Source organism: Syngnathus acus, chromosome 13 (genome assembly GCF_901709675.1).
Source record: "Syngnathus acus chromosome 13, fSynAcu1.2, whole genome shotgun sequence".
Lineage (NCBI taxonomy): Eukaryota > Metazoa > Chordata > Actinopteri > Syngnathiformes > Syngnathidae > Syngnathus > Syngnathus acus.
In genome coordinates this window covers 16078082-16104254 of record NC_051098.1, presented here as the reverse complement: position 1 = coordinate 16104254, position 26173 = coordinate 16078082, and the positions used below count along the sequence as shown (strand labels likewise).

Below are 26173 nucleotides of genomic sequence, written 5' to 3'. Positions count from 1 at the left end.
CCGCTTATTACCGGGGAAAGAATGTGCTTAGTCATGATGAAAACATCATAGTTGGTAGAAGTTTTTTTTTTATAGTTAGCCAATGGCCATCGTTTGATATAAAAAAAAAAAAAAAAGTAATATCAGCGTATATGGATCAGTGTAAGATTCTTTTGTTTGTAAAATATGGCCAATTCATAATTCAAGAAGCCACACTGGTCACACAACGAACATGAAAATAACTGACAAAACCGGAATTACAAGCCAGAAACGTCTTGAGAGGATGCCTTTTTAAGTTTTGGCAAGCCATGTCTGCTCTCTGTTTGTACATGCAAAAATAAAAAAAAAAAATAAAAAAAAAACCTGTTCTTCTACGGTTGAATTTGTGCAATCTGAAGATTTAGTATTCTGGAAGAAAATGTGCTATCTAGGAATGTTTTACTTTCCTGATCAGAATTTATATGCTTCCGCTATGAGAAAAAAAAAAATATATATATATATATATATATATATATATATATATATATATATATATATATATATATATATATATATATATATTTTATTTTTTTTCTTTAAAGTAGAACATGTTGGGGAACCAAAAAAAGTGACTGTATTTCAATCATTATATCCATTTTTAATTAGTTATCAGATTAAGCGAAAATTTATTCTACCAAATATCGGAATCAGCATCAACCTGGAAAAATTCATACCGGTCGAGCCCTAATGTTTAGTGTCGATAAGCAAACACGGAATTTAAAGTACACCATGTGTTTGCCATCTGTTTTTTTTTCACAGCTCTCCTCTTAGTTTGTTTTGCTCAAGGACCCTTGGTGAGTGTTCTCTGCTTATTAGTAACATATTGTCAATGTGCCTGCCAAGTTGAACTCTGTTTCTTGTTAATTCTGGTGGAAAACAAACACAATGCCATTTAAGATATTTTTCTTCTCTATTGAATGTCAAATCAGGCCTATGACCTTACATTCAATTCATCTGGTGACAATGGCATATGTGCACACACACAGTGTTTGCATAGCAATACAGTTAGAGGTCACTACTGTCTGTCGAGTCAGGGCTGGTCAAAACACACCCTGTCACGTGACACCGGAGCCTAGCAACCGTCCGTCTGAGCCTATATTAGGTATTGTGTACCATTAAAATCCACTCTTGGTATCGCTCTGTTACTTTGCAGTCACAGAAACCGCTGAGTGATGTGGCTAGAATAATGATTATGGCGGAGGTCAATCAATAAAGGACAGCACACTGGCTGATTTGCCCTTTAAACACAAGCTAATATTAGCATATATCTTGTAGTTATCCCTGTGATTCATTCCCATGTGCTCCTATGTGTCGTAACGTCCTTCCTCTTGCGCATGCAAGGATGTTCCTTACATGTTTCCATGCTAGTCTTTGAATGTGTTTGGGTGGTTGCACCAAATACGCCAAAATTGTCATGATGGCCAAAACGTTCAACTTTGCTTTCGTTGGACCACAATTTTGTTGAAATCCAAAAGATAAATAAAATAGAATGGAATAGCTCTTGCAGTGCCTGTGAGATTTAGAATCAATTTGGGGGAATTCATTTTACATTTATTTTGTTGACATAACTGCCATATGCAAGTCATTGTGTGGTTCTGGAGTTATTAATTTTTAATATTAGCCGTACATCCTAGCGTTTGACCATTTTATTCATCTGAACGATCCTGTCGAGTGATTCTAACAAACGTCCGTTTCCCAAAACGTAGCAAGACAGTTTTGGCAACACCGACAAGAAGTTTAGTGGGACAGCGGAGGGCAGAAAGGACACGCAAATACAGAAGAGTCTCTTTCCTGCAGGCCACATGGAGCCAGTAGAAAAACGCAGAGTGCTGATTTGCTGAGAAAACACACACCCTTCTTGCCACGCCCCATTTTCCAGTTCAGGCTTCTTGCTCCGCAGTCATACAAGCTGCCTTGACTGGCTCCCTTTTACGCTCTGATTCGCTCGCACTCACTGACTGCTCCTCTGTGTGTGGGAGAGAACATGGAGAACAAAATAAGCACTGAGGTAACAAAGTAAGCTGTTCTTAGGCAAAATGTTCAAATATCTTTCTGATGACATTTTACTTTGACTCCCTCCATAGCATCTGTACTTTCAACTCTTTATTCGTGCAAATATATCTCATCTAATATACAAGTAAAGTGTGTTACATTTTTACAACATTACCCCAAACAACGCGGATGTTGCGTTTTCCTAGCACAAAAGTTTCCTTTCATTTTAATCCAATGATACATTTCTAGAGTTTTCTTCATGAAAGAAAAAAGTAAACAAGACAGAAAACAGCACTGCAACTTTCTTTCATGTGGTAGAGGCAGGTTATCCAAAGAATGTTTTAATGATTTGGGATGTGGAACACGCAAGTTCTTGCTACATGCTTTAACACAGGGGCCTATAGAGGGGAACGGGAAAAACTCGTACTTTCCAAGGCGATGACATAGGAGCAGTCTTGCACACACACACACCAATGTGCTCAAAATTGACTTAGGCATTCTAAATTCCATGCACAAATCCGAACTAACAAATAGGCTGCACTGAAAATGAAATTGCCATGAGAGAATTAAAAATGACCCACTCTTAAAGAGATCACATGCTGCAGTATTCATGATGGTGTATGATAACCACGTGCTACAGCATGCATTGTCACGGGGCATCATAAGCGAGACGCTTTTGATCACCTCCAGTGTGCCTCACATCACATGGTGCCTTTCACACGACCTTAACTCAGCAAAGAGCATTTTAATTCGATTTTATTTTTGATCCACCATACAAGCAACCTTTTTTTTTCTGACCACAATGAATCCATAATGTTAAAGTCAAATCTCTTCATTTTCCCAGACATGCTTCATTTCATCTGACAATTTCCGTCCTCATCATTTGACTTTGGCGATATTGCTAACCAGCCTTCCTGGTTGGGAAGCACTATTAAGGGATTACTATTGCATAAAATCGGTTCTAAAAGCTATTTAGTAGTAGACTCGTCTCACAATATTGAAATGGGCTTTGGATTCCACCCTCTCCCCCTGCTTCATTCCCTCCCACTGTGGATTCATGGGCGCCTAATCCCCTTTCGAAATAATGCATGCCAACCATTTGTTGCAATAGCGGAGATGGATTGCAGTGCCGCCATGTTGCTGTCCTGCTGACACACTTGACCGATGTAATGTGATGTAATGTGACGAGCTGCCGTGACGGTGCTGGCCACTGAGCAGAACAACAAATGGAAAATAACTCCACTACTAGCGTGCTACTACTTCTGCATGATCCTCTTCATCTGAACCAAATCCTATCTGCCCTAATCCTCCTCTTCGTCCTCTTCTTCCGCTCCAGGCGAGGCTTTGACTCGGTAGACTGCCACTTAATTCCAACATTAGCTCTGATTTAGTTGTATTTTTAAAAAGAGATTCCTGTGAGAAACAATGGCAGACAGAGTAGAGCGGTCAGATTATCTCAACCTGTTGGATGTGCTCGTGGGATAGATGTTCAGACACAAGTCCCGTGAGAACTATCGTCGTGAGCAGCTCCCCTGGAATGTTTCGACATACGTTGATCTGTAAAGCTTGCCTAGCCGAGCATCCTTAATGGAGGCGGCGAACCGAGAAGCAGACGTGATACATTTTGGTTTTATTAGCCCGTTACTTTGCTCTCATTTAGACCAATTCAAAGCACTGAATAGAACAGATAAAAGAGAAATAGCCACAAATCTATGATGATGTACTTAACTGTAAAAGTCATTTTGTAAATGAGCTGATATTCTGAGCGTATGTAGCTATCACAGAATTATTGGCGTTAGAGGGATTTTTTTTCTTCAACCTAGTGAGGAGTTAAAAAAGTTGAGGAAATATGTACATTGTGAAACGCTCTGAAGCAATTTCCAAGAATTTCCTGTCTTTGCACATGAATACAAACAAAGATTTCTTTTTAAAAAAAAGTTTTTGTCAAATTGCCTCGTGGCGTCTGAAGCACCTGTTGCAAATTTGAGATACCTTACTGTGTTCCCCTAGACATTTGGTTGATGCGTTTATTTAGGAACTACTTAGTCATGCGGAACTTTACACTGCTCTTGGAAATATTTTTTGTATGATTCTCAGTAACACCAGTGACGCGTGCGGTGAGGTTCATGACTGGGGAGGCACTGACGTCACCCCCCCACCCCCGGTAAAATTTGTCCGGCACCTAACCGTGTCACAAAAAGGTTAGGGAACGCTGCTCTAGTGTGGCTTATTCATTATTTAATTTGAACTATTGTTTTTAAAATCTCATATCAGCAGTCTTCACACATCAAAACACTCAATAAAGAACATGGAATCAAAAACTTGTTTTTGATCGTGCCTACCACTCCGTTTGCTCCGAAGTCCGGTTGTCCGAATCACCAACCTTTTAACTCCGGAGTTGCTCTTCCTTTACTGATGACCTCCTGCTTCAACCGAAAATCCATCGTTGAAAATCGTTTGTAATCCTCCATTGTAAAACGAAATGTAAAAACGGAGACAACAAAACAAAACGAATGTAAAACGAAATAAATGGACGACTGCTCCTCAGCTGTTCTCCGTCAATTTTAAGTGGAGATCTCTTCTTCTACAGGTAGGCGCATAAAGCATCCCGGGCTCACTAGCACCCCCTGCCATAAGGCTGGAGAACCTTTTTTTCGTAGCTTCCGTAAGGTCTCTTTTCAAAGCCGTCTAAAGAAACACGACGTTACAGACGAAATGAGTTAATATAGCCACAGTGTTTGAGTACTTAAACAGCGACATAAAGCTAGACAGCATTTCAGTCTAACTGCATAGCATGTCAACATAGGCGGCCGTGTGATTACGCAATCCTCAGAGGAGGCTCGGCAGGATGCGAATCGTCTTCGGTTTTAAAATAACTATAAAAAATGTTGGTTCAAAATGATACAAAACTATTGAAATTAAAAGGAAAATGACTTTATAATAAAAACAATTGAATCTGGTTTTCCCTTTTCATGATGGCAGGGGAGGCGTGGCCTCCCTTGCCTCCTCTGACCTCACGTCCCTGAGTAACACGTACGGACTACAAACTCACAAGACACATGCATGCACGCGCACACACCAAGTCATTACACAGCTGTTCACGGAGAAAGAAGGGCAAAGAGAGAGGGGGGCACACCCTGAGGCAACAGACTTATTTGCACTTGGATTTATAGATTTGCTCTACCTGACGTAAAGAGTAACAAGTCAGAGGGAACGCATTTTTGCAATACACTAAAAGTACCACTTTGATGAATTATTTTAGTCTAATCTACATTGTTTTCCATTTTAGCTTCCTGGCTCGGTCCAATTTTTAAGGTTGCAGTTTTAACTCGTCTGTCATCGTGGTTTTTCTGACCTCTGGTGGTCAATCAGTGTACTGCATATGCCATTGTTTGTCAACTGTTATGGAGCAAATGAGCCACTAGGATGTGCTAGAGGAAAGGCCCATCAATGCTTCGTTACTTTTATTATTTAGCTTACACATTGTCGTCACATAGTGATAGTTAACATACAGAACCGGTTAACTAAAATACAACTTTTATTTAAGATATTATAAAAATGTCTGTGAATGGGGAAAAAAAGTCAGGGATTACCAGTATAAAGACAAACAGGAGACATCTCTGAATTCACTTTTAAATGCCAGCAGTAGGCCAAGTTGGTTACTTGTGTCAGTCAAACAGAAAATTCGTTTACTTTATGAGAGCTTACAAAGGGCAGTGTGTTCCTACAAAATGAGGTCATTGCTATTCTGAGTGTCATTTTGTAACAATGTCTTTGTGTTTTCTAAAAAAATAAAAAAATAAAAAATGACAAGAGCCACAAAACTGAGGCATTATTAGTATGCATTTAATTTGTATTTCTTATTTTCACAGAATTTCACAATTTTTTTGATTGTTGTCAAGCATTAAAAACAAAAAACAGGCGTTATTGCATTTTTATCAACTACAACAGCCAGTTAGGGTTGAGTCTTTTTTTTTTCTTTACAAACACTCATTCAATTGACTCAATAAAGTGCTTTGTTGTTGTAAAGTAACCTTTTTAACCAGGCTAACAAACAATTGTGACCTTCGTCAAGACAGTAGATCTATCATGTGTGCAAATAGCCATTGAAAAAGTCACACAACACACACACACACACACACACACAATTTGCCTGTGTGCTCAGCCCCGTGCTTACTATTGTTATTATCTAAGAAAATAAGGGTCATGCTAATCATAATTAGCATATCAACTCACCAGCACATGCACATTGTACTGCGATCCAATCTAAGTAATCAAACCAAAGTCATCATGAGGAATACATGCTCGTTGTTGGTCATTTGGGTGACCTTATTTGGTTATTGACTGTGGATCGCACGATTTTTCAAATTATTTTCAGAATGCAGTGCAGTTCTACGTTACATTGATATATAAACTTTTTATTGGGGATTATTTGGTTTCTGAAATAAGCTTTTAATGAGTATTATGTAAGAAGAATATTGCTGGACTAGGAACTTTTTTTTTGTCAAAATGTAAACACGAAAATGGAAACTCAAGAAATATATAGATCTTTTTTTTTTTTTAATTCTAACTAAAGTTGTATTATCTTTCAGGATCTGATGCACATCTACATTTTGTTCTTTTCCTGTTGTGTTAGAGCCAGCACGTACGTGGACTCGCACGTACGCACACACGCACGCACACACACATACACACATGAAACCCTGTTTGAGACTATGAAGCGGCGTCACTTCTGAATGTTGAGTGAAACCTTTTCCTCATGTTGGAACTCTGTAAGACTGCCATCGAATGGAATCGAGAGAAAACAAAAGGCCACCTTGGAGTCCGATGACTTTTCCATTTTGTGAGGATGGTGAGGACTGTGTCGACAAGTACCATCTTCTCCTCACTGTCAAGTCGTCAAAGTTCTCCATAGTGGCCATTTCACATGCAAGCGAGAAGTCACCGCAGGGGACAAAAGGTTCCGTTGATGAGTGGATGCTCCTTGTGTCGCTTTGATTAGCGTCAGAATGTTCTCGTTTGAATTGGGATTCCTCACATTACTGACAAAGTAAAAAAAAAAAAAAGATCCGTTTCTTCCAGTTAATCATCCTCTTTGAGGATTCCGTGAGATGTCCAAAGAAGAGGAAGGTTTCATTTTCCACAGGGGGGGGGAGCACGGGCTGACCTTTATAAGAGCAGCACGGTTCGTTCTGCACGAGCCAGTGACGGTTTAACTCCCTTAACTCCTTTTATAGTCTCCATTAAGAACCCAGACGGTGCTTTCATGCTCCCTCTCCGGTGATTAGCGGGGGATTCATGTCCTGCTGTTCTGACTGACAGGCACTTGAACACCTTTCTGTCCCGTTGCTATGGACGCAGGTGGCAGAGGAAGAGAACATTTGTCACAATTTAACACCGGTGACTTAAGAGCCCATTAACAAGGGGAAGGTTTTTTCGCTCACCTAGCTTGTATTTCTCTTTGGCTTCTGCTCGCTCCTTTGCATCAAAGTACCAAACTGTGATGGCGTAGCTGAAAGGCAAACAAGATTTGGATTATGAGTTGACTCCTGTGGGGCTGCTCTGTTTATTCCTGTCTCTCGTGTGTGTGTCTGGCCAACACGAGGCCTGCAATTGAACCTTCCTCCCCATCGGCATGCCCCCCTCCCTTCAGGAAACACATACTTCCTCCCTTTGACCCCACCTCGCCCCCCAGCACTGAGAGTAGGACAGATGACGTTCAGTGACGCGAATGAAATTATCGTTCGTAAAGATTTCCAAGTGGTAACTCACCGAGTGGCGTAGGCGGGTTTGACTTCGTGCGGGTTGCGGCGATCGGACCAGAAGATGAGCAGACGGTCAAACGAGGGTTCGATGTTTGCCACCACTTTTTTGCCTTCGGGGAAGATCTGCAGCACCCCTCCTTGTGTCTGTCATTAGATATATATATAATAAAAAAAACATTAAAAAATTACTTTTTGTGTTCATTCACTTTCCATTACAATGTACTTTATCTTCATTTCCTAACATTTATTGAAAATAATTCCCAAAAGATGAATTTAGACCATTTGTACAAAGCGCTCATTTCATTTTATGCTGCCATGCTAACACTTTTTGCTCAGCTAACATTTAGCTACAGAATACATTGTTTATGTAATCACGGGTTCATGATTGTGCAAGATGGGTTGATACCTGACTGATTATTCTTTATCTGCATTGTTAGCGATGGCAACCGATCCAAACAGAGTGCATTCTTTAACCACTCCAGATACATTTTTTTTCTCCTAATGATCTGCTCCATTTTAAGTGCCATTTTGTGGCATCTACAGTATAGCCTAGTCCGAAACTCCCTTTTGTGTCTGTTTTCTTCATTGTCATACCTTCACATCCCAGTTCTTGTTGAGATAGTAGATACACGTGATGCAGCGGCCGTCGCCATTGGGGTTATCCACGTGACGGACATATCCCGCACCTTTACCCGGATAACAGGCAACCATGGCCTACGACGACAAGAAAAAGTGATGATTCCATTTGTTTGTTCAGCGCAATTACATATTATGAAAGGTTTCCTCAGTGCCAAAAGCATAGAACTATGTGAAAGTTCAGCAACTGGTCAAGGCTATCATGGATCGACACATGGAAATCCACAATGGGAACAATGGTCTCACGCTGGTATTTCCCCCACTTGACGCCCGTGCGTCCGAACCGGCGAAGCAGCTCGGTCGGGAGGGCGGAGCTGCGTAACTCTTCAATGTGCATTCCGAAACCAAAGTGCCTAGAATAGCCTTAAAGTGTGCCGTGAAGTGAAAACTCCAACTGTGGCGTGATATCATGTTTCTAAGATTTCTAAACATCTCCGCTGACTCGCAACTATTGTTTTATTGAGAGATGCTGAATGATGCATTTTTTTCAGATCAATTGTTTTCATTGAGACCCCAGAGTCCATTTGAATTCTATCGTGCCAATTGGCCGCAGATGTTACGATCTTCATTTTCCATTTCCTGGCTAATAAATGGCGTCATCACATGAACTGCAGTCGTGCGTCATTCACAACTAACAGGTTCCGCGCAGTTGCGATATCCATTCGACTCAGTTCGCTTAACACCGGCCGGCGTCGATGCTGTGCTACAACAAGAGTTGACACCCTGAGGGAATCAAAACAAAGATTTCGAGCACAACCGCCACCTGTCAGTGGTTGTCACCTGAGGGCATCCCACTCATGTTTCTCATTCCCAGAGAAGTAACTTTCAATTTGTGCCGCTAGTTAACTGCCTATGACCTTCATTTGGATTGATCCATCATCCATTTCGATCGCACTCGTCCTAATTGGTGTTGAGCTGGAGCTTAGCTGACTTCTGGGAAGAGGTTTCGCAGCATCCGCTGCAGGTCCACCAGGTTCTGCAATAGTTTTTTCCCTGCTGTCGTCAGACTGTTGAACATTCAAACGTAGCATTCCTCTGCACACTTGTAAATACTGCTTTTGTCTCCTGCACTGTTTACATACTTTATCACTGCTGCACTTTGTACTTTATAATTACCTTATTTCATATTTTTATATAGAATGTCACTTTTTTAACCAGCCGAAATACCACTACATTGTTGAAAGCCGTATGCAACGAAATTTCGTTTTGTACACACCTAGTGTTGACAAAATGACAATAAAGTTCTGTCTAAGTCTCTAAGTTCAGGTCACTTGCCCGGATCTGATCCAAAGTCTTGATAAAGTAAGGCGTAAAAAGTACAGATATCTGTTTTCAAAATATCACAAGTAGTACAGCTAAATCGATTTCATTGTCACACATGCACTCAAGTGACCCAGAGCACACAGACGCTTCCGCAAACAAACGTCACGCCGCGATTCTATCTACAGTCCTCGGCTCGCGTCACATCTCTGCCCGCAGTAAATGACCGTCTAATTAGCATGGAGCAACGCGTGCCTATCACAGATTCATGCCTAGCGTGTGCCAGCCACATGCCCGATCCCATCCGGTTTGGCAGATGATGCAGTTCTGCACAAGAACAAAAGAGAGGACATTTGCCCTATTGTGTTGCGTGTTTCAAAATAATAAACGGCTCGCTGGTTAGAGGATGTGTCGGTACTCGGACAGCAACATCAAAGGACGGAGCTTCAATCCAAACAAAACGACATCTGTAGCTGCGAGTTGTGTAACAGCTGTTACTCCCGGCTTGGCCCGCAATGGCGGCACCACTGAGCAGCAAAAAAAAAAAAAAAAAAAGGGCATTTGAGGACGAGCTGCTGCAACAGACGCTTTCGTCAGCGGCACAGATTTTGCTGCATGGCTCCCAAACTAAAAATACCGCAAAACTGCTTTCACGTGATGGTGACCAAAACAACACACAGATGGACCTTGGTCCTCTTGACTGAGAGTTTGGGCATATGAATATGATGTTTGTGCAAATCTTTCAGACAACATCAATCTGTATTGGTTTGTTAACAAGGAAAACCCCCAAAAATCGGTGATCTGCTCTGATGACAGAGCAGTGAAGGAGCCAAGTCAGAAAAAAAATTGCATGGGATGCAGAAATGTTCAAAACTGGTTTTCAAAACGGATCCTAATGGTTGTCAAGGAGCACAGCGACGTGTTTTAGTGCAGCCCGCCCTGATTCTCCCCTTTGCTTCTTTTACTGAATTTCTATTGCGACAATGTCTTATGCAGTCTTTCACAATGACCTTGTGGAAACTTGGCAATCTACCAAAGTTAATAATACACTAAATGAGGTCATGTATAAAACCACCTAACCTTGGATAAGCAGTTGGCAAAAAAAAACTGGATGGATGGTAAACGGACCATGACACCGTTCAAATCCAAAGGCATTAAGAAAATGTTACTTTGTCAGAAATGTTAGCTAAGTAGGAGTCCCTTGAGTCATAATCTACACATTCACTGCCATTCAAGTCCTTTGACGTCTTTAGCCGTCATTGGTAGTGAATGAGTTAAGTAACAACCTTGAGGGGAAATGTTCCAATGGAACAGTCCAAATGTGCCAAGACGTACTGCTTTTGTAGTCTTTGACAGACCGATATTTTCGGGAAAATGATGTCACATAGCTCCTATGTTTTTTTCTTTAAACTTCATAGTCAATTAAAGTGCAAAAATAAGTCTCAAAGGGAATGAAGTTGACTCATACTAATGTTGGCGCGCTTGAAGTTAAGAAAGGATAGCGTTGCCTTCCAAGCCACAGATTTCCAGGCGATAGAGCTTCACGTGCATTTTTCTTCCTCTGGGTGCCAGCATGATGTGGGCACTGGTTGGGGCAAGCCGAAAAGTTAGCTGAAGGCTTAGCTGGGAGCAAAAAGATCTGCCCACTGTAAAATCGGAACTTCAAATGTGTTTATGGGGATTTCAAGATAATCTCTCACCTTTGTGCGTCCATTGATGACACAGTCGCCCAGCTGTCCATTGGCCGCACTGTACATGATGGCCTCGTCAATGAACGACATCAGACTTCCGATGTGCTTACACTCGGGTTCGTGTCCTTCCACCCAGGCGATCTGGTCACCTCGGATGCTTCGAGAGGGAATGCCCCTCTGGCTCACCAGCTGCCCGCCTCGGAATTTGCCCTTCTGATTTAAGACTTCGACCTCTTCCAACACTCGGTCGCCCAAGACCGGGCCGAGAAAATTGTCCTTAACGCAAATGCCGTAGTACTTCATGCAGGGAACGATGTACTGAAGAGCGACACGCTCAGCTGACAAGACGGACACGTCTGACGGCGGAGGTGTTGGGATTCCGTCCGTCTCCACGGGGGAGGTCTGACCGCAGTGGAGGGTGGCCGGCCGGTATATGTTGTGCTGGCTAATTTGAGGCGGGGGGGCTGTCTGGGGGGTGACACACTGGCTGCTACCCAGCTGGTCACCATAGCAACCCTGACTGCCATCAGACGTCAGTCTGCCACCTGAAAGGTTGTGAACAATACTTCCGTCAGCCAATCTCCTTCGCTTCAAGTCCGACTCCTTTACTGAGGTAAGATCCCCCTGCCCCGCTGAGAGAGTCTCAGAACCCAAATCCCGGTTCTCCCCGCCTCTTTTCTTTTGTTGTTGCTGTCGAGCTCTTAGGTGGTCATTATTGATCCTCCTTTTCAGAGCAGGGTCCGCATTCTCTAACAGACATGCTCTGCTGGAGAGGGGCCCCCCCGAGGGCCCCTTCATCTGCGCCGGGTTTGGCGTGTGGGCCAAAGCGCCCTCGGGGCTTCCTTCCACGGATAGAGAGGCACCGCCGCCGTTGTAGAGCGGCACGCCGGTTCTGCATTGTTTGCTCGGGGTTGCGAGTCCACGCGGGTCGCTTTGGGAGGCGAGACCCGCCAGAAACTCGTCGGCAGTCGGACCCCCTCCCAGCACACGACGCAGGTCGTTGATCCCCATGTCGCTCGGGTGTGCGTGCACAATTTCAGCTGGTGTAAGAGCGAGCTCCTGGACGCCGATCCTCCTTTCCGCTGAAACGGAAAGCGATTTGCAAGAGGCTGGCTTTAAGAGCTCCGTGCCTCCCAAAGTCTCCATTTCATGTCTTCATGCGCTGAATGTGCACGTAGCCCACGTCCGCCCTTCATCTTTTAGCTGAGCCGCTGGGTCGTCGTCTGACAGAGAGGAGCTCTGATGCAACCACTTTCCTTTCCTGTCCGAGTCTTGTTTTTCCTGCTTTGGCGACAAGCATCATCTGTTTCTCTGAACAGGAGAACTACGCTGCAGAGATGCTCGCATTATTCTCGGAAACATTTTGAGGCTGTCTTGTGTATCTGTGAAGAGTCAAATTAGACACGTTAGGTCTATTACTATTAATAGCATAGGTCATTTATCATCGAGCAGGCAATAAAAGCACAGTTTATAGGTGAAGTTACATTTTTTATTTGAGAGCTTTCTTTCGATAATCCATGTACTTTGAAGCGTAAGGCACATTATTGTCACGACACAACTAGATGGTCACAAAACAAGCTTACTTTAATCAGTCTTTTCCACTTAAGTGCTTTATATAGTCACTCAATGAATTGTTTCAATAAAAAAAAAACTGACACTAGTCAGTTAGCCTTCAAAGAACATTTCGTTTAAATAGGTTAACATATGGCTGAATAAGTTTTAGTCATCAGATTATTCCTGCAATAAATACCTGATTAGCTTCAGTCCAATACAACAACATTTGCGAGTTTAAAATCCAAATGTATCCGATAATCCGGATGTGCTAGCACTTACTTCAACCCACAGCAATGCAAATCGAGTGATGAGCGTACGTGACGAGCTGCGTGTACGCATGTTATTTCCGGAATCGTCGACTCCAGTCAGCGGCGCTCCGCTCAGCTCAGCTCAGCGTCCTTGTTCTTTCCTCCGCACGTACGTACGTTCAAATCGTGCAAGCCAAGTGATGAAAGCAAACGAGTCCACTCGACCAAGGCAGGGAGAGAGATGCGAGATACCCGGCCGGGTTGGATCGACTGTACGTGTTTCCCCGTGAGTGGACCCGAGGTAGTCTTCTCATCTTCCCTCCCCCAACTCCCCTTAACTACCATGTCCACTCCCTCTTATCACCACGCGCGTGGGCCATGTGAGCACCAGTCCCCCCCCTCCTCGCTACTATGGCACGTCCCGCCCAACGCGAATAGTATCAATAAATCCACCTTACTTAAACCACCCATCGTGTCATAAAAACGATACCAAATTCAATCTAAAAGCACGCCACAATATGTCACACAAACATGAGTACGTTTTGCAACATTACACCTAAATCGATAAGCACCAACTAGTTTGGATTTATTTTCCTGCCTCATATAGGCATAAGAATGTTTCCAAGATTGTAGATTGCTTACGTTGCTTGTATGCAAAATGAGCAGCGAGGGCAAATGAGGTCAAATCCGGGAGGATTATTGTTTCACCCGTTGGGATTAGGGACACATATTGACTGCCATGCGACCTGAGCATCAGCCTACACGTAGATTCCGATAAGCGTATGAACTTCTGGTCATCAATTTGTTTGAAATTGGCATGGATTAGAAGGATGTATAAATTGTTCTTGTTTGCAGAATACTTTCTTTTCTGGAATAAAGTTACGTAGCAGTCATGTAAATTACCATTAGGCCAGGACGCAGGTGGCCGATATGTCAGAGACATCCGAGCTGTAATGGTGGCAAAACTAAGCACTGTCATAAAAAGAAGGAAAAAAACAAGTTTGCAAGCATGCACATTGAAACACCTGCATGATTAAATAATCCCACTGAGTTTTTACATCCTGTGACCCATTGTGCCTTTACAATGCATGCTTTGACAGAATTCATGACTTGGAGAAGATGAGCCTTTAACCAAAGTAGTTGCAGCCCTAGTTTGTCGCTGTTGTTAAATTCGCTTCACTTCCTTGTTGGATTTTTTTTCTTTTTTCTTCCTGTTATTGAGTCTTTGCCATGCAAGCTCAGCGCTCCCGACGCAGCTGGCTCGAGCATCCAGAGTAGTGCAGCTCTGCACGTATTCATCTCCTCCTCCTCCTCGTCTCCATCTCCCCCACTACTCTTCACACCACCAGAATGAAGCTGAGAGGACAGCAGAGAGTCAAAGGAAGGTGGAAGGCCAAGGGTTTTTTTTTGGGGCAGGGTCTCCCAGTGGTCTACAAGCTAATTTTGTATGCACAGCATTAGGAATGCTTACACCATCTCCATCATAATCACAAAATATGTTTTATAATGGAGTGTTACTCCAACACTAATTTCATTGACGGCTGGCAAAGAAACAGCAGTATCTTGAATTTCATGACAGTGCATGCCGAGTTTAGATCGCTGTGAGGGGCCGAATTCAGAGGTCAAATTTCATGTACATGACAAAAAAACGATCTTCATCTATCAAGGTAAGGCAGGGAACATTTGCAATGCTAACCTGGCAACCAAGGCAAATCACCATGGGTCTTACAATTGTCAGGCAAACAAATTGATATTCCAAGGCTGAGGAATCCCCTGTTACCAATTGTGAACATGTGTTGTGTGTACAAACACCTGCTGTTCCATTGTGTGAGGGAACAGCAAGCAGAAAAACAGCTGTAAATCACATCAAAGCTTCGGCCTTTGTAAACAACATCCACACATCGAGCTCCTCCTCACACAGTGAACAATCAGATATGAGTTGTTTCAAAGTCCCAAAGGTCTCTCTAAAAAAGACCCTCAGGAAGTGAAGACATGCGAGTACACCAAATACCTCACATAATCTCTATCAGAAATGCATAGAAAAAGTGTAGACACCCCAGTTCAGATGCCAGGTTTGACTTTTTGGCTCCACCCTGTGTTTTATTCCGCGAACTGCAACTTTAGTCTTTGTTGTCTTCTCTTTTCGACCCGAGAGGGCGCTGCGCAGATTCTACTCACCCAATTTGCTGCCTCCTCCCGATTGGTCGTCGACTCCGTCAGAGTTCAAAGTTCGACACGGGGTCGTGTTGATACTTTTGTTTTCGCCCCAATCGGAAGCGCGTTCGAATTTGCCGGTTCTCCTACGAGCGATGTGATGGCCTTTCTGCGGTTGTTCATGCGGCGTCAGTTGCCCATGGTCGCGTCACATTTGTCCCGTGTCGTGGCGAGGCTGCCGAGACCACCCGACGGCGGGTGGCAGGGCACCACGCGGCGTCAACTCACAGAGAAGGGGCCGTGGGGGAAGAACCGGGCACCGGAGCTCCCGACGCAGCAGTACCAGCTCACGGAACTCGACAAGGCGGACGCTTTGGTAAGCAACCTGTCTTTACAGCTTCCATATTTACTTTGTTGTTCGTTGAAATTTGCTTCTTTTCCCACCCCTGGCAGATGCTGAGGAAGTCTCACGAAACGGGTAATGTAGCAAAATACACACTAAAAGCTGTGCAGAACTTGCAAACATTTAAAGACAAGAAATCAAAGTGGCGTAGATCTGTACTGGTATAAATCTTACTTCCGTGTTCTGAAGGGAGCGGTCAATTCTCCCAAAGGATTCAATGAGAAAAATACTCCGAAAAAAAGTTGGGGATAGCCAGCTTTCGGGTGATATTTCAGGATGAACACAAAATACACTACAGTTACCTTCATTTTATAACTTTAGTTTATTAGTGCCATTTGTGTGTGTTAGTTTGTTCCCCTTATCATTGGCAGTTGTAAGAAACTCCAGTAAAGTAGTCAGATAAAATTGCAAGAATTTTTTTTCAATTGAATTGTTTTGCAGGTTTCCTCTCCTGGTTCCGAAATGGTCTGCTTGCAACCGGAATCGGCGTCATCGCCTTTGTGCAGAGCGAAGTGGGACGAGAGGCAGCGTATGGTAAGTGAGCAAAGCAATTATCGCCAATGCTTCACAAGAATCTTACTTTTGTTCAATTATAATATTACAAAAACGACACTTAAATAAATGTTGAATGTTATATGTTTATATATAATATTTCTAAATGTTCCAGTTCTCAATGATTCATCCATCCATAACACATTTGTCCTTAATCATTTGAGGCTGTTTTTGTTTTCCTGCAGCCTTCTTCATCCTGGGCGGCGCCTGCATCTCCTTTGGCGGTGCGTCCTACGTGGGCAGCCTGCTGACCCTGCGCAGGCTGATGCTGCTGTCCGTGCCCGCCTTGCTGATCCACGGGGCGGTGGTGGGCAGCGTGATTCTCTTCTGGCTGTGCGCCGTATCCCTCTACATTGGCCGGCTGGAGGTGGAGATCATCCACGACGAGGACGACGATGAGGGTGAAGAGTGCCAGGAGTGCCGCGATAAGCGAGAGCACAGAAGCTACCGAGGCTCGAGCCGCGACAGGAGGCACCGCAACACCGATGATGGGGACGGCAAGGGCCCTGACAAGTAGACGGCTGTGCGATTGTGTGTATCTTCGCGTTTGAATGCAGACTCACTACAAGCCAACCTAAAAGTGGGCGTTAAAAGGGCCAAAGCCAACGATGGACTTCAATAACACGGCACCTTTTTTTTTTATACACCATTTATCCCACGCAACATTATCTCCACTCTCAGGCCACAACATTAGGTACACTGTGTAGTCATACCTAATAGTGTGCTGTTAGTGCAAATCTGTTTACTAGACTGTTGTTTGCATGTTTCAGCTTGGGCTTTAAAACAAATCTTTGTAAATGTGATTCAACAAGGGCTTCGAGCAACTTTTTTTACAGTGGTTGTAAGCATTTTATTTTCAAACAATCTTCGCACTTTGTTCAGCTCCTGAGTGGCAAGTCTTAATATAGGCTTGAATCACAGTTGGCAAAGTATTACACCTCAATTGGAGGTTGTACGTGGCGTCTCGGGTTTATTTGTATTTATTGTTTACTGACTGGTGTACACGTAAGACGGTGAAATAAAACGTGACACGAGCCAAAGTGATTGTTTCTTGTTTTGTTTTCACGATTCAAGTGAGGTTCACTTTTAAAGTGGAGCGACCGGGTGGGATTACAATTTCAACATGACAAGTGACATTTGTCTTTTTATCTTGCAGCTTCATGACAAAGAAATAAAAACTACAAATGAGCAACATCAAGATTGATCCCGCAGGCAGACCCCCGCCTTTCACATACTGTAGAAAAGAGAGAAGACGCACTTTCAGATCCAATGTATGGGAAGCAGCATGTATGCTTTACATGTGTAATTTTTATAATGAGGCTAGGCCATCATCTGCACGCATGAATATATCAACTGCCTTGTGCTCTCGGCGTGGGGGGAGGGTAGCTAAAGGAAGAGGGGTGCAAGGGTCTGGTTTGTGATAACGCACCCACTCGGCGAGGGCGAATGTCCGTGATATTGCTCGGGCATGGACGCTCCGCTGTCTAAATTCACCTTTCTCTGTCAACTCCAATCGTGGGCGTGTTTCAAACTAGGGTTTAAAAAGCAGGATTTCAAACGAGGGTTAGAAAAAAACGAAACTCGGGTTGAAAGTAAGGTTTTATCCTATCTGTCCTTTTCCTTTTCTTCTCTTTCTCCTCCGCGCCTGCATCTGAGCGCACGGGTCTGCTTTGCATGCAGCGGGCTGGCGAGGCCTGGCGCCTCGAAAGGGCAGGGCAGGGCGCCTACAGGCGAGAGACGCATGCTCACTGACAAACAGCGTCCATCTGCGACCTCCAGCGCACAGGTTCACTTGGAAAAGGACCCTCGAAGTTCAAGTTGCAAATAGCGCCGCCTCACATGCGTCATCTTGAGAGATTTCTCAAGTGTGCGCAGGTGCTAAATGCCACCAGTAATGGATCACAGACCAACTGTGACAGGTGTTTTCTTCCTCCTTGCGTCATATTTTCACTACCCTCCTACAGTTTACCGTTTTTTTCCATGTATAATGCGCAAAATTTAACTAATTTATTGTCCTAAAATCTGGGGGGCGCATTATACATGGGTACAATTTTTTTTTTTTTTGACGTCAGCTATATAAAGAGCGAGAGTTCAGTTCTCTACCTAAATGCGTATTACAGGTAATATTTTATTTCACAACACTTTGCCTTGTTCCTTTCTTCTCTGCTGTTCACTTCAAACACGCTCCATACGAACACAATGCTCTCGTATCAGATGCTTGCTCAATCACCTGCTCGTTTGCTGTCACAATGTACCCTACACAAATCCGAAACATTTCTTCGCTATCGAGTTTGCTAGCGCATGCGCAGTGATACTGACCGGCAGAATAACAACCGGTTGTTCCCAAAGATGATCTTTTTTCTGAAATAATTTTACGTTTACAGACTTAAGTAGTAGAGTCAAAATTTGGATGCGTATTATACATGGGTACAGGCTTTTTTCCAGCATCGACATGCCATTTTTAGGGTGCGTATTATACATGGGGGCGCATTATACATGGAAAAGAACGGTAATGATTGGGTACATGCTAGGTGCATTGTGCAGATGTTTTATCATCCTCTCTTCTTTGGTGCTTTGCCCACCATCTTGTGGTATCTAAACATCATTAAAAACGACAAACATGCAGCCTGTTGCGGAGTCTGAGGACTGTATAAGGGAGTTGGCTCGGAATGTTATACTCTTTTGGCCCCCGGGTGTCTGTCAGAACACAGGAGGGAGGCGTGGTTCAGTTTTGGTTGCTTTACTGAATTATTGGGAAGTAACAGGCACTGCGGCTCATATGGGCCAAAGGGCAAAAGGTTATAGGCACACGTTTGGTCGGAAGGATGTCAGAGCAGGTGTGTGTAATGTATTTGGGTGTGTGAATGTGATTGTGTATGTATGTGTGGTGTGTGCGAGTGAGTGTGTGGTTCTGCAACAGACAGAAATACAGCAAGTCAATGCTCAACGTCTGACGTCACACAACACTAATAGACGGTACACATCACATAACTGCGCGTAATGGTTCCGCCATACTAAATAAACATAAATGAAGTACTCTAGACAACACACCAAACATAAGTCATCGAGACAAAATACATTTGCTGGCTGGCGACCGTCAGTCGCTGTGGCGCTGCTTCACGGCTACTCGTACGATGCGAGGCAAACTGAAAGGAGCCCGCCGAAGCTATCAAACGGCGCACACACGAAACAAACAGCGATCAGACAAACGGAACAACAGTAGACAGTAGTAACACTTAAATGTATATACTTACTTTGTGGGAAAGACGCACGCAATTACAGCAACACGCTCCGTCGATACCAGCAACTTTTAGCTTACCGCTACCACAAGCTCCGACGATCGCGATAAACCGAGGTAACTCACGCGAGACTTAAGGCGCGGTGACGTCACTGTCCGACATATTAACCTCAACATGGGAACCTTTGGAACACAGCCATATTTTTTCTTTTGCAGCTCTAGTCAACTCAATATTCAACTCAAAGTTCAGTTGATAGAGAGCAAGTCTTAAAAAAAAAGAAGCTTCAAGCATTTGGTGTCGAACTCAATGTTAAACCACAAGATTGACACCTTTTGTATTTAAAACTGTCTTCAAATTTGCTAGCTTAATGCAAACATTTAAAGGGAATTGCTGTTAGCAGGCTAACGAAAAGCAACAGTGCGCCAATGTAACATAACTTTGAGCTACACTCTGAAATTTTTAGCGTTAATTGGTCAGATTTGGTAAGGTTTGTCTTTCAATTGCGTGAATGAAACAAAGAAGAAAGAGTGGATTTTTTTTCTTTTTATTACCGTATGTTTTTATGAAGCTATTTACAACATTCTAGGCTATTGTCTTTCTGTGGCCATAATGTTGTTTGTGCACATTTCAGCTGTGCAAATGTTGTCTACACTTACTATACAAAACGGAGCAAAACGAGAAGATGAAGGCAAAACAGCAGCATGCATACATTGCCACTGCAGTGTACACACCATGCATCCATCCATCCATCATGCATCCATCCATCCATGCATCCATCCATCCATCCATCCATCCATCCGCTTTAGCACGTACAATGGCATTTTCTCCCCAACAACTGCTCTTGTTTAGTATGCGCTTCCTTTGGTCTTGAGGAGGAATGATCCTCACTCTAATGAACTTGGGCCTGCCACTTGAATGTAAAACAGGATTTAACCCGTCTTCAATGTCAGAGCCCCTCCCTGGGGCTGCTTCAGACATCTCGCACATGCATAGACGTGCACACGGACACGCACACGCTGGCTGGCAAGCAAGCAAGGCACGCCTGCGTATGATCTCTCAGAAGACAAACGTCCGTACATCCATATTGTGTTTTTGTCTTCATTTCTGAACCCATTTAGTCTTTGTTGAATCTATCAATTCCCACCGCGTGGCTTTGTGTCAAAATGGAATACTTCTGTTTCCCTTAAAGAAATATAGCACAGTATGATGCTTCGTGGATTGTTCTGTCTCCTCCAGGGGACACCTTGGAGACAATTCGTATAGAATATTTCCAAGATAGAAGCAGCCTTTCATATTTTGTCCCAAAGGTTTTTTTTAAACTTTACTTTTTTTTTTTTAATTTGTGAGAGTGTGAAATAAACACACTGTTCAGTTGATGGGCAGCACAATATATAATTTAGTGTAGTAAGTTGTTGTTTTTTTTCCACAGTCAATGAGCGTCACTACCTTGATGTCGTGAAACATCAGAAGTGATTCAGGTAAAAAAGAAAAGGCAGGTGAAATTAGTGCATAAAATTTCTACAAAACAAACTAAATATCATCTTCAAAATGTACAAATTATGCTACCACTAAATTATTCCGACAGAAGACAAATGTACGTCTAAGTGTGACATAAAACTTGGGACATAAAATAATTTTTGTACATTGAAAGCAAAAATGTATGTTTAGAAAACAATTATGTATAGAATATATTTTAGTAGATTAGAAATTTGACACCATATTTACTCTTATAAAACAAACAAGTAGTTATTTTCTTTTTTCTTTAATTATTTTATTATTTGTAAATGATTAAGTATTTTTAGTCAAATATAAAAAGTGCCTCAAATAACTTGTGTAATTAAAAATAAAAATATAACATTCGATTAGAGCTCTTATCTAATTGCATTTTATGTTGGCTCAGACATACTACGTTACAGATGTGTGTGTGTGTGTGTGTGGTGTGTGTGTGTTTATAAGTGTTTTATAAGTTAAGTGCTCAGATTGATGTTTTTGAACAACATGATGAATGATGCAACAACTAACAAGCCAAACCTGTGCCCATCCACAGAAAAAAAATACAATCATAAATTCATTTGCACAGAAAATCAAAACAAATACATAACAAATAACGCCAGAGAAGAGACTGAGCTCCTCTAGTAACTGGAATATTTTATTGTTATTGTCATCTGTATCACTGCTTCTCTTTTTTTTTCTTTACATTATTCATTTTGTTCGATAAGCGGCTGGAGTATTCACAAGGATGCGAGGATAACGTTAGATTCACAGTGATAGGCAAAAGGGTTAGCTATTTAATTCAATTAAAAATGACACGCACACACACACGCGCACACACACACACACACTCGCACGCACTCCCAGAATCTGTGTGCTCACTCTTATGACAAGTGCATTATGTCAAACATTGTTCACATTTTCTGAATTTGTATATTTCAGCACAATTGAGAAGTGGGGGGGGAAGAAAAAAAAAAAAAAGACAAACAGGCAGACCACAGCAGATAAAATGAACGTCGGTGTAACTTTACATATTTATTTGCAGGCTTTCAAAGTGCTGAAGAATTCAAATAGGCTTCATTTTTATACTAGTATTCAAACTAGGTGAAGATTTAAAGAATAATTTAAATCTCATCACATTTTTCACAGTTTTATAGCTGTTCTGGCTGGGTCCCTTTTTTTTTTTGTAAAAACTATCAGTGAAAATGACTTGAAGTTTCCTTTTTTTTTTTTTTACCTCTTCTATTCAAGTGAAACCCCAGCACATGTAAAAGTGACGGATGGGGCTTTTATTCCCCAGTCGACTGACACCGAAAGTGTCTCCTGACCCGACTGTGACTTTAATGGCTGTCATTTTATGACCCGTTTTTATGCTCCGTTACTTCATCAATGACTATTTATTCCCTCGGCTGCACGGCCGAGCGGCTACGATATTGCGAGCGCTCTTGCGTTGTTTTCTGTTTTAACAGGACCGCGTTAAGCTGCGTGAAGTGCTTCCAGTTTGAATTTTCAGTTAAGTGCTCAAAATAAAAAGAACGTTTTCCACCTTTTAAAATGTTAAAGGAAACCTGTCAAAATTGAACATAAACCAGTAAAAAAATTCACCAATTTTTGGGGTTGTTTTGTACAAAACAACAAACACCCAAAGTTCCTTTTTGACACATAATTCGAGTTATTTTTGACCTAATTATTTTTCAGACAATTTCCCTCTAAATGATTATTTTATTGCCTCATTCTAAAAACAGTTGGGTCAAAAATAACTCGGTCTGGGGTAAAAAAAGAAGTGACTGCTACTTTTGGGGGTATTTTGGTACAAACCAATTTTTCTTTTTTTTTTAGGGGGTGGGTGTCAAAGATAACCCAATTTGGGTCAAAATGGACCGACTGCTACTTGGGTCAATTTGACCCAACTTTGGGGGTTTGTTGTTGTTTTGGGGATCATTTAATACCAAACCCAAAGTGCTTTTTTTGACCCAAATGTTTTTAGAGTGCTCTATGTGGAAACAACACAATTGAAATGATGGCTTTCATACACAAATATTATGACACATTACTCGTCAAGAAAAAAGCATTTTGTTTCAATTGCATTTCCTCCCTTATATATGATGGAATGTCTGGGTGTTATTATATGTTTGTCCCCAACAATGTGCTTTTAATTAATATGACTCCTTTTTTGTAACGATTTTGAATTAGAATACAAAAATCACCTCCATTCATTTTGAAGGAACCCCTAGAATCAAAATGTCACCCCAAAAGAGATTAATTATATAATACTGCAGTAATAAAAATCCACTCCAACAAGTGTCTTTTTTTTTTTTTTTTACTGTGAGCGGGTTAATTGGGTTAATTGGGGTGATGGTTGAGAATGGGCGTGGGGGTTGGGGGGGGGGGCTTGCAGTGTGAGGGTCATCATGGTTGTTGTCTCTATTTACAATATGGCTTCTCTGAGTGGAAGAAACGCAGAAGTGGTCCGGCGAGTTGATTATTTTGTTGCAAAAGTCTCCAGGGAGCTCCAATCAGAAGCCATCTGATTATTATTTTTAGTTTTTTTTTAGTTTCCAAGAGTCGCTGTCTGTCAGCCTGTCCGGCGGCGATAGAAACGTTCCCCCAGCGGCGATGTGTCACACTTTTAACATCGTGGTCGTTCAAGTCCAATTAGCGACGTCCTCCGAGGCTTAATGTCCTGACACTTGCACACTTCAACGTCTTTTTTTTCCCCTCCTCATCTCAGTCCTCCTCAGAGCCGGCGGCCCCCCGCAATCCGTTCATACAGAAGGGAAGTCCGGAGGGGAAGGGGCTGTCCGAAGGAGAGAAGCCGCTGAAGGGCGGCAAGCCGGCCAATCGCTGCAGGTGGGGGAAGAAGGCCGGCGGGGGCCCCTTGTGGTGGTCTGAGCGCAGCTGCAGCCCGTCCCCGTGTCCGACGCCGTGGTGGTGGCTGGGGGGCAGCTCGGGGGGAGCGTAGCGGATGGTGCTAGGGGCGTACAGGCTCTGGGGGCCTTGGGGTCCCAGGGCCAGGGGGTGGAAGAGGACCCGTCCCGCTGCGCCCCCCGCGGCAAGTCTCTGGAGGAGCTCCAAGTCGGGGCCGCCGCCGCCCCGACCGACCGCCCCCGGCGCCGCTCGCTCCTCACGCGGCAGGGGGGACGACACGGGCATGACGGGTGACAAGGCCGGGGAGGGAGGGGTGAAGAGGCCTTTCGGGGGGGCTTCGCTGCTGGAGGAGGAGTCCGGCATCGGGGTGTTGGGGCTGTCGCCGTTGAGGCTGCTGGAGGGGGTGTGTGCGTGAGAGGGTTGGGGCTGGCTGCTGTGAGAGCCCCAGCGCCCCCCGGTGGCCAGGGCCTCGTGTTCAGTCTTGATGCTGGCGGACGGGGTCACCACGCTCTTTAGCTGCTGGATCACAGCTCTCCCGTTGTGCACCCGCCCTCCTCTGTCGCCTCTCGTCGGGGCGTCCGCCCCCCTGCTCGGCTTCCCTCCACCGCCGTCTTCTTGTTTCAATTTGTCGCCGTCTTCCCCCTGCTCCCACTCGGGCTCCTCGTCTTCCTCCTCGTCCTCCTCCTCGCCCTCGCTCTCGCTGGCCAGGTCCGAGGAGGCCGAGACGCTCTCCTCGGCGTGCCGCAGCTCGTCCAGACGGCGGCGACTCTCAGGGGGGGCGCCCTCGGGCTCGGCCCTCAGCAGGCGTTTCCTCCTGCTCTCGGATTGCGCGGCGGCGGCGGCGGTGAACTTCTCCCGGGTTTTCGTGTCAGGGTCGCTCTTCCCCGCTGAGCTCTTTGCTGGCTGGGAGCCTGAGGAGGAGCATGAATTGTAATGGAATGGTACAATTGATCCATTTTGTTTGCATGTTGTGGTGGCATACGCTGGAAAATAAGATTTGTCTCAATAAAAGTACGATGGGATGTTGCAATGTCCTACCTCGGCCCTGCGGGGAGGTGTTTGTGGGAGGGGAGCTCACTCGAAGTCGCTCGGCTCTGACGTTCTCCGGCAGCTGCAGCAGATCTAGAGGAGTGTCGGGCAGCTCCGTTGGACTGTTGGCGTCAAGAAAAATCAAAATGAATAACGGAGAGGAGACGGCAATTTAAGGGAGTAATCACTCTTGCGGCAACCTCGAATAAGCGGGCCGCCTTTGTCACGTCAACATCACACGCCAGCCCCAAACAGTGACACGTGAGAAGCACACGCACAGCACAGCACAGCACAGAGCCCACCTAGCAAGAGGCACGCTTTTCTACCAAATAGACGAGGCTGTTGGAGAAGTTAATGAGCTCTTGTAATTACAGCGCTAATTAACTAAAACACTATTCAAGCCCCAAAATTCTGACATCCGTTGGTCGTAATTATACGGCCTCAGCCCAATTAGCATCGACATTCAGCCTTCTCTTGTTTTTGTCTGACTGCGCCGCCGACTCAACACGGTATTATGCACTTCACGTGTGTGTGTGTGTGTGTGTGTGTGTGTTTCCTAATGAATGTGTGGAGAAAAGGGAAATAAAAGTGAGGGATTTATTATTGAGCTTAAGCTGTGGTCTAATGTTTGTGTATTAAGTGTGTCCTTCCTTCTGACAGTCTGACATTAAACGTTGCGTAATTGATTTCAAAATAATTACCTAATAGCAAAAGTGGCCGTCTATGTATTTATACTTACGCCTCATGTGAGACCTCTTTACGTAAAGGTTTCATGACATTGCTAAAACAATTACAATAAAGAGATTTAAAAAAAAAAAAAAAAAAAATGTAAGGGTGTAGGTTCACATAATATACATAAAATGGAATTCTGTTTAAAAAGGGAAAAACAAATAATAAAAAAGGATGTGTGAATAAATACCAGAAGATACAGTACAAAAAAATGTACTACATCTATAACGATGTGAGAAATGAAAAAGAAATGAACTTGATCGATTCCAGTATACCTCATACATAAATTATATCGAAATGAAATTCCACAAATGAATAAATAAATAAACCAACATCAATACATTAAAAAATAATGAAATCAAGATTGCACTAAAGAATTTACCAAACTATGAAAATATATTAGAGAGAAAAAAATCCTTTGAGTATTATAGAAATTAACAGCAAAGTAAAACTTTTTTGATAGTATTTAATTTTCACGTACAGCACTTGAAATTGTTATAATTGCCTGTTTTTAAACATTTAGCTACAACTTTGAGTTAACTTC

General features: G+C 43.4%; 3 protein-coding genes across 6 annotated transcripts in view; 1 reads left to right on the top strand and 2 right to left on the bottom strand.

The window, feature by feature from the left end:
* Window positions 1-5836: 5836 nt before the first annotated feature.
* On the bottom strand, window positions 5837-13502 carry egln2 (egl-9 family hypoxia-inducible factor 2). Of its 3 annotated transcripts, none has more exons than XM_037267515.1 (6): window positions 13113-13502; window positions 11372-12744; window positions 8370-8489; window positions 7783-7919; window positions 7455-7522; window positions 5837-7359 (listed from the first exon to the last, which is right to left on the bottom strand). In XM_037267515.1, the coding sequence occupies exons 2-6, from the start codon at window positions 12506-12508 to the stop codon at window positions 7307-7309; spliced, it is 1515 nt and encodes a 504-aa protein (XP_037123410.1). In that variant the 5' UTR covers window positions 12509-12744; window positions 13113-13502; the 3' UTR covers window positions 5837-7306. The 3 variants fall into 3 exon arrangements, with proteins under 3 accessions (XP_037123410.1, XP_037123409.1, XP_037123411.1); XM_037267514.1 differs by having other exon boundaries at window positions 13196-13502; XM_037267516.1 differs by having other exon boundaries at window positions 13342-13502.
* Window positions 13503-15355: 1853 nt separating this feature from the next.
* tmem160 (transmembrane protein 160) lies at window positions 15356-17313 on the top strand. Its single transcript, XM_037267517.1, has 4 exons — window positions 15356-15694; window positions 15772-15796; window positions 16163-16255; window positions 16459-17313. Exons 1-4 carry the CDS (start codon window positions 15479-15481, stop codon window positions 16788-16790), a joined length of 666 nt encoding a protein of 221 aa, XP_037123412.1. The 5' UTR covers window positions 15356-15478; the 3' UTR covers window positions 16791-17313.
* A 4332-nt stretch (window positions 17314-21645) lies between these two features.
* npas1 (neuronal PAS domain protein 1) overlaps window positions 21646-26173 on the bottom strand; it is a 33855-nt gene continuing 29327 nt past the window's right edge. For both annotated transcript variants that reach the window (XM_037267508.1, XM_037267507.1), the window contains 2 exons: window positions 24910-25022; window positions 21646-24782 (listed from right to left, as the gene is read on the bottom strand). In XM_037267508.1, coding sequence (XP_037123403.1) covers window positions 23731-24782; window positions 24910-25022 — 1165 coding nt within the window. In that variant the 3' untranslated portion in view covers window positions 21646-23730. The remainder of the gene's footprint in view (window positions 24783-24909; window positions 25023-26173) is intronic.

What these genes read in the sequence shown, in the direction of transcription:
- tmem160 (XM_037267517.1), top strand. Translation starts at nt 15,479, where the DNA reads ATGGCCTTTCTGCGGTTGTTCATGCGGCGTCAGTTGCCCATGGTCGCG. An exon ending in GAGGAAGTCTCACGAAACGG is followed by an intron (nt 15,797 to 16,162) that starts GTAATGTAGCAA and finishes ATTGTTTTGCAG; the next exon opens with GTTTCCTCTCCTGGTTCCGA. An exon ending in GGGACGAGAGGCAGCGTATG is followed by an intron (nt 16,256 to 16,458) that starts GTAAGTGAGCAA and finishes GTTTTCCTGCAG; the next exon opens with CCTTCTTCATCCTGGGCGGC.
- egln2 (XM_037267515.1), bottom strand. Translation starts at nt 12,508, where the DNA reads ATGGAGACTTTGGGAGGCACGGAGCTCTTAAAGCCAGCCTCTTGCAAA. An exon ending in TCATCAATGGACGCACAAAG is followed by an intron (nt 8,490 to 11,371) that starts GTGAGAGATTAT and finishes TTGTCGTCGTAG; the next exon opens with GCCATGGTTGCCTGTTATCC. An exon ending in ACAAGAACTGGGATGTGAAG is followed by an intron (nt 7,920 to 8,369) that starts GTATGACAATGA and finishes ATCTAATGACAG; the next exon opens with ACACAAGGAGGGGTGCTGCA.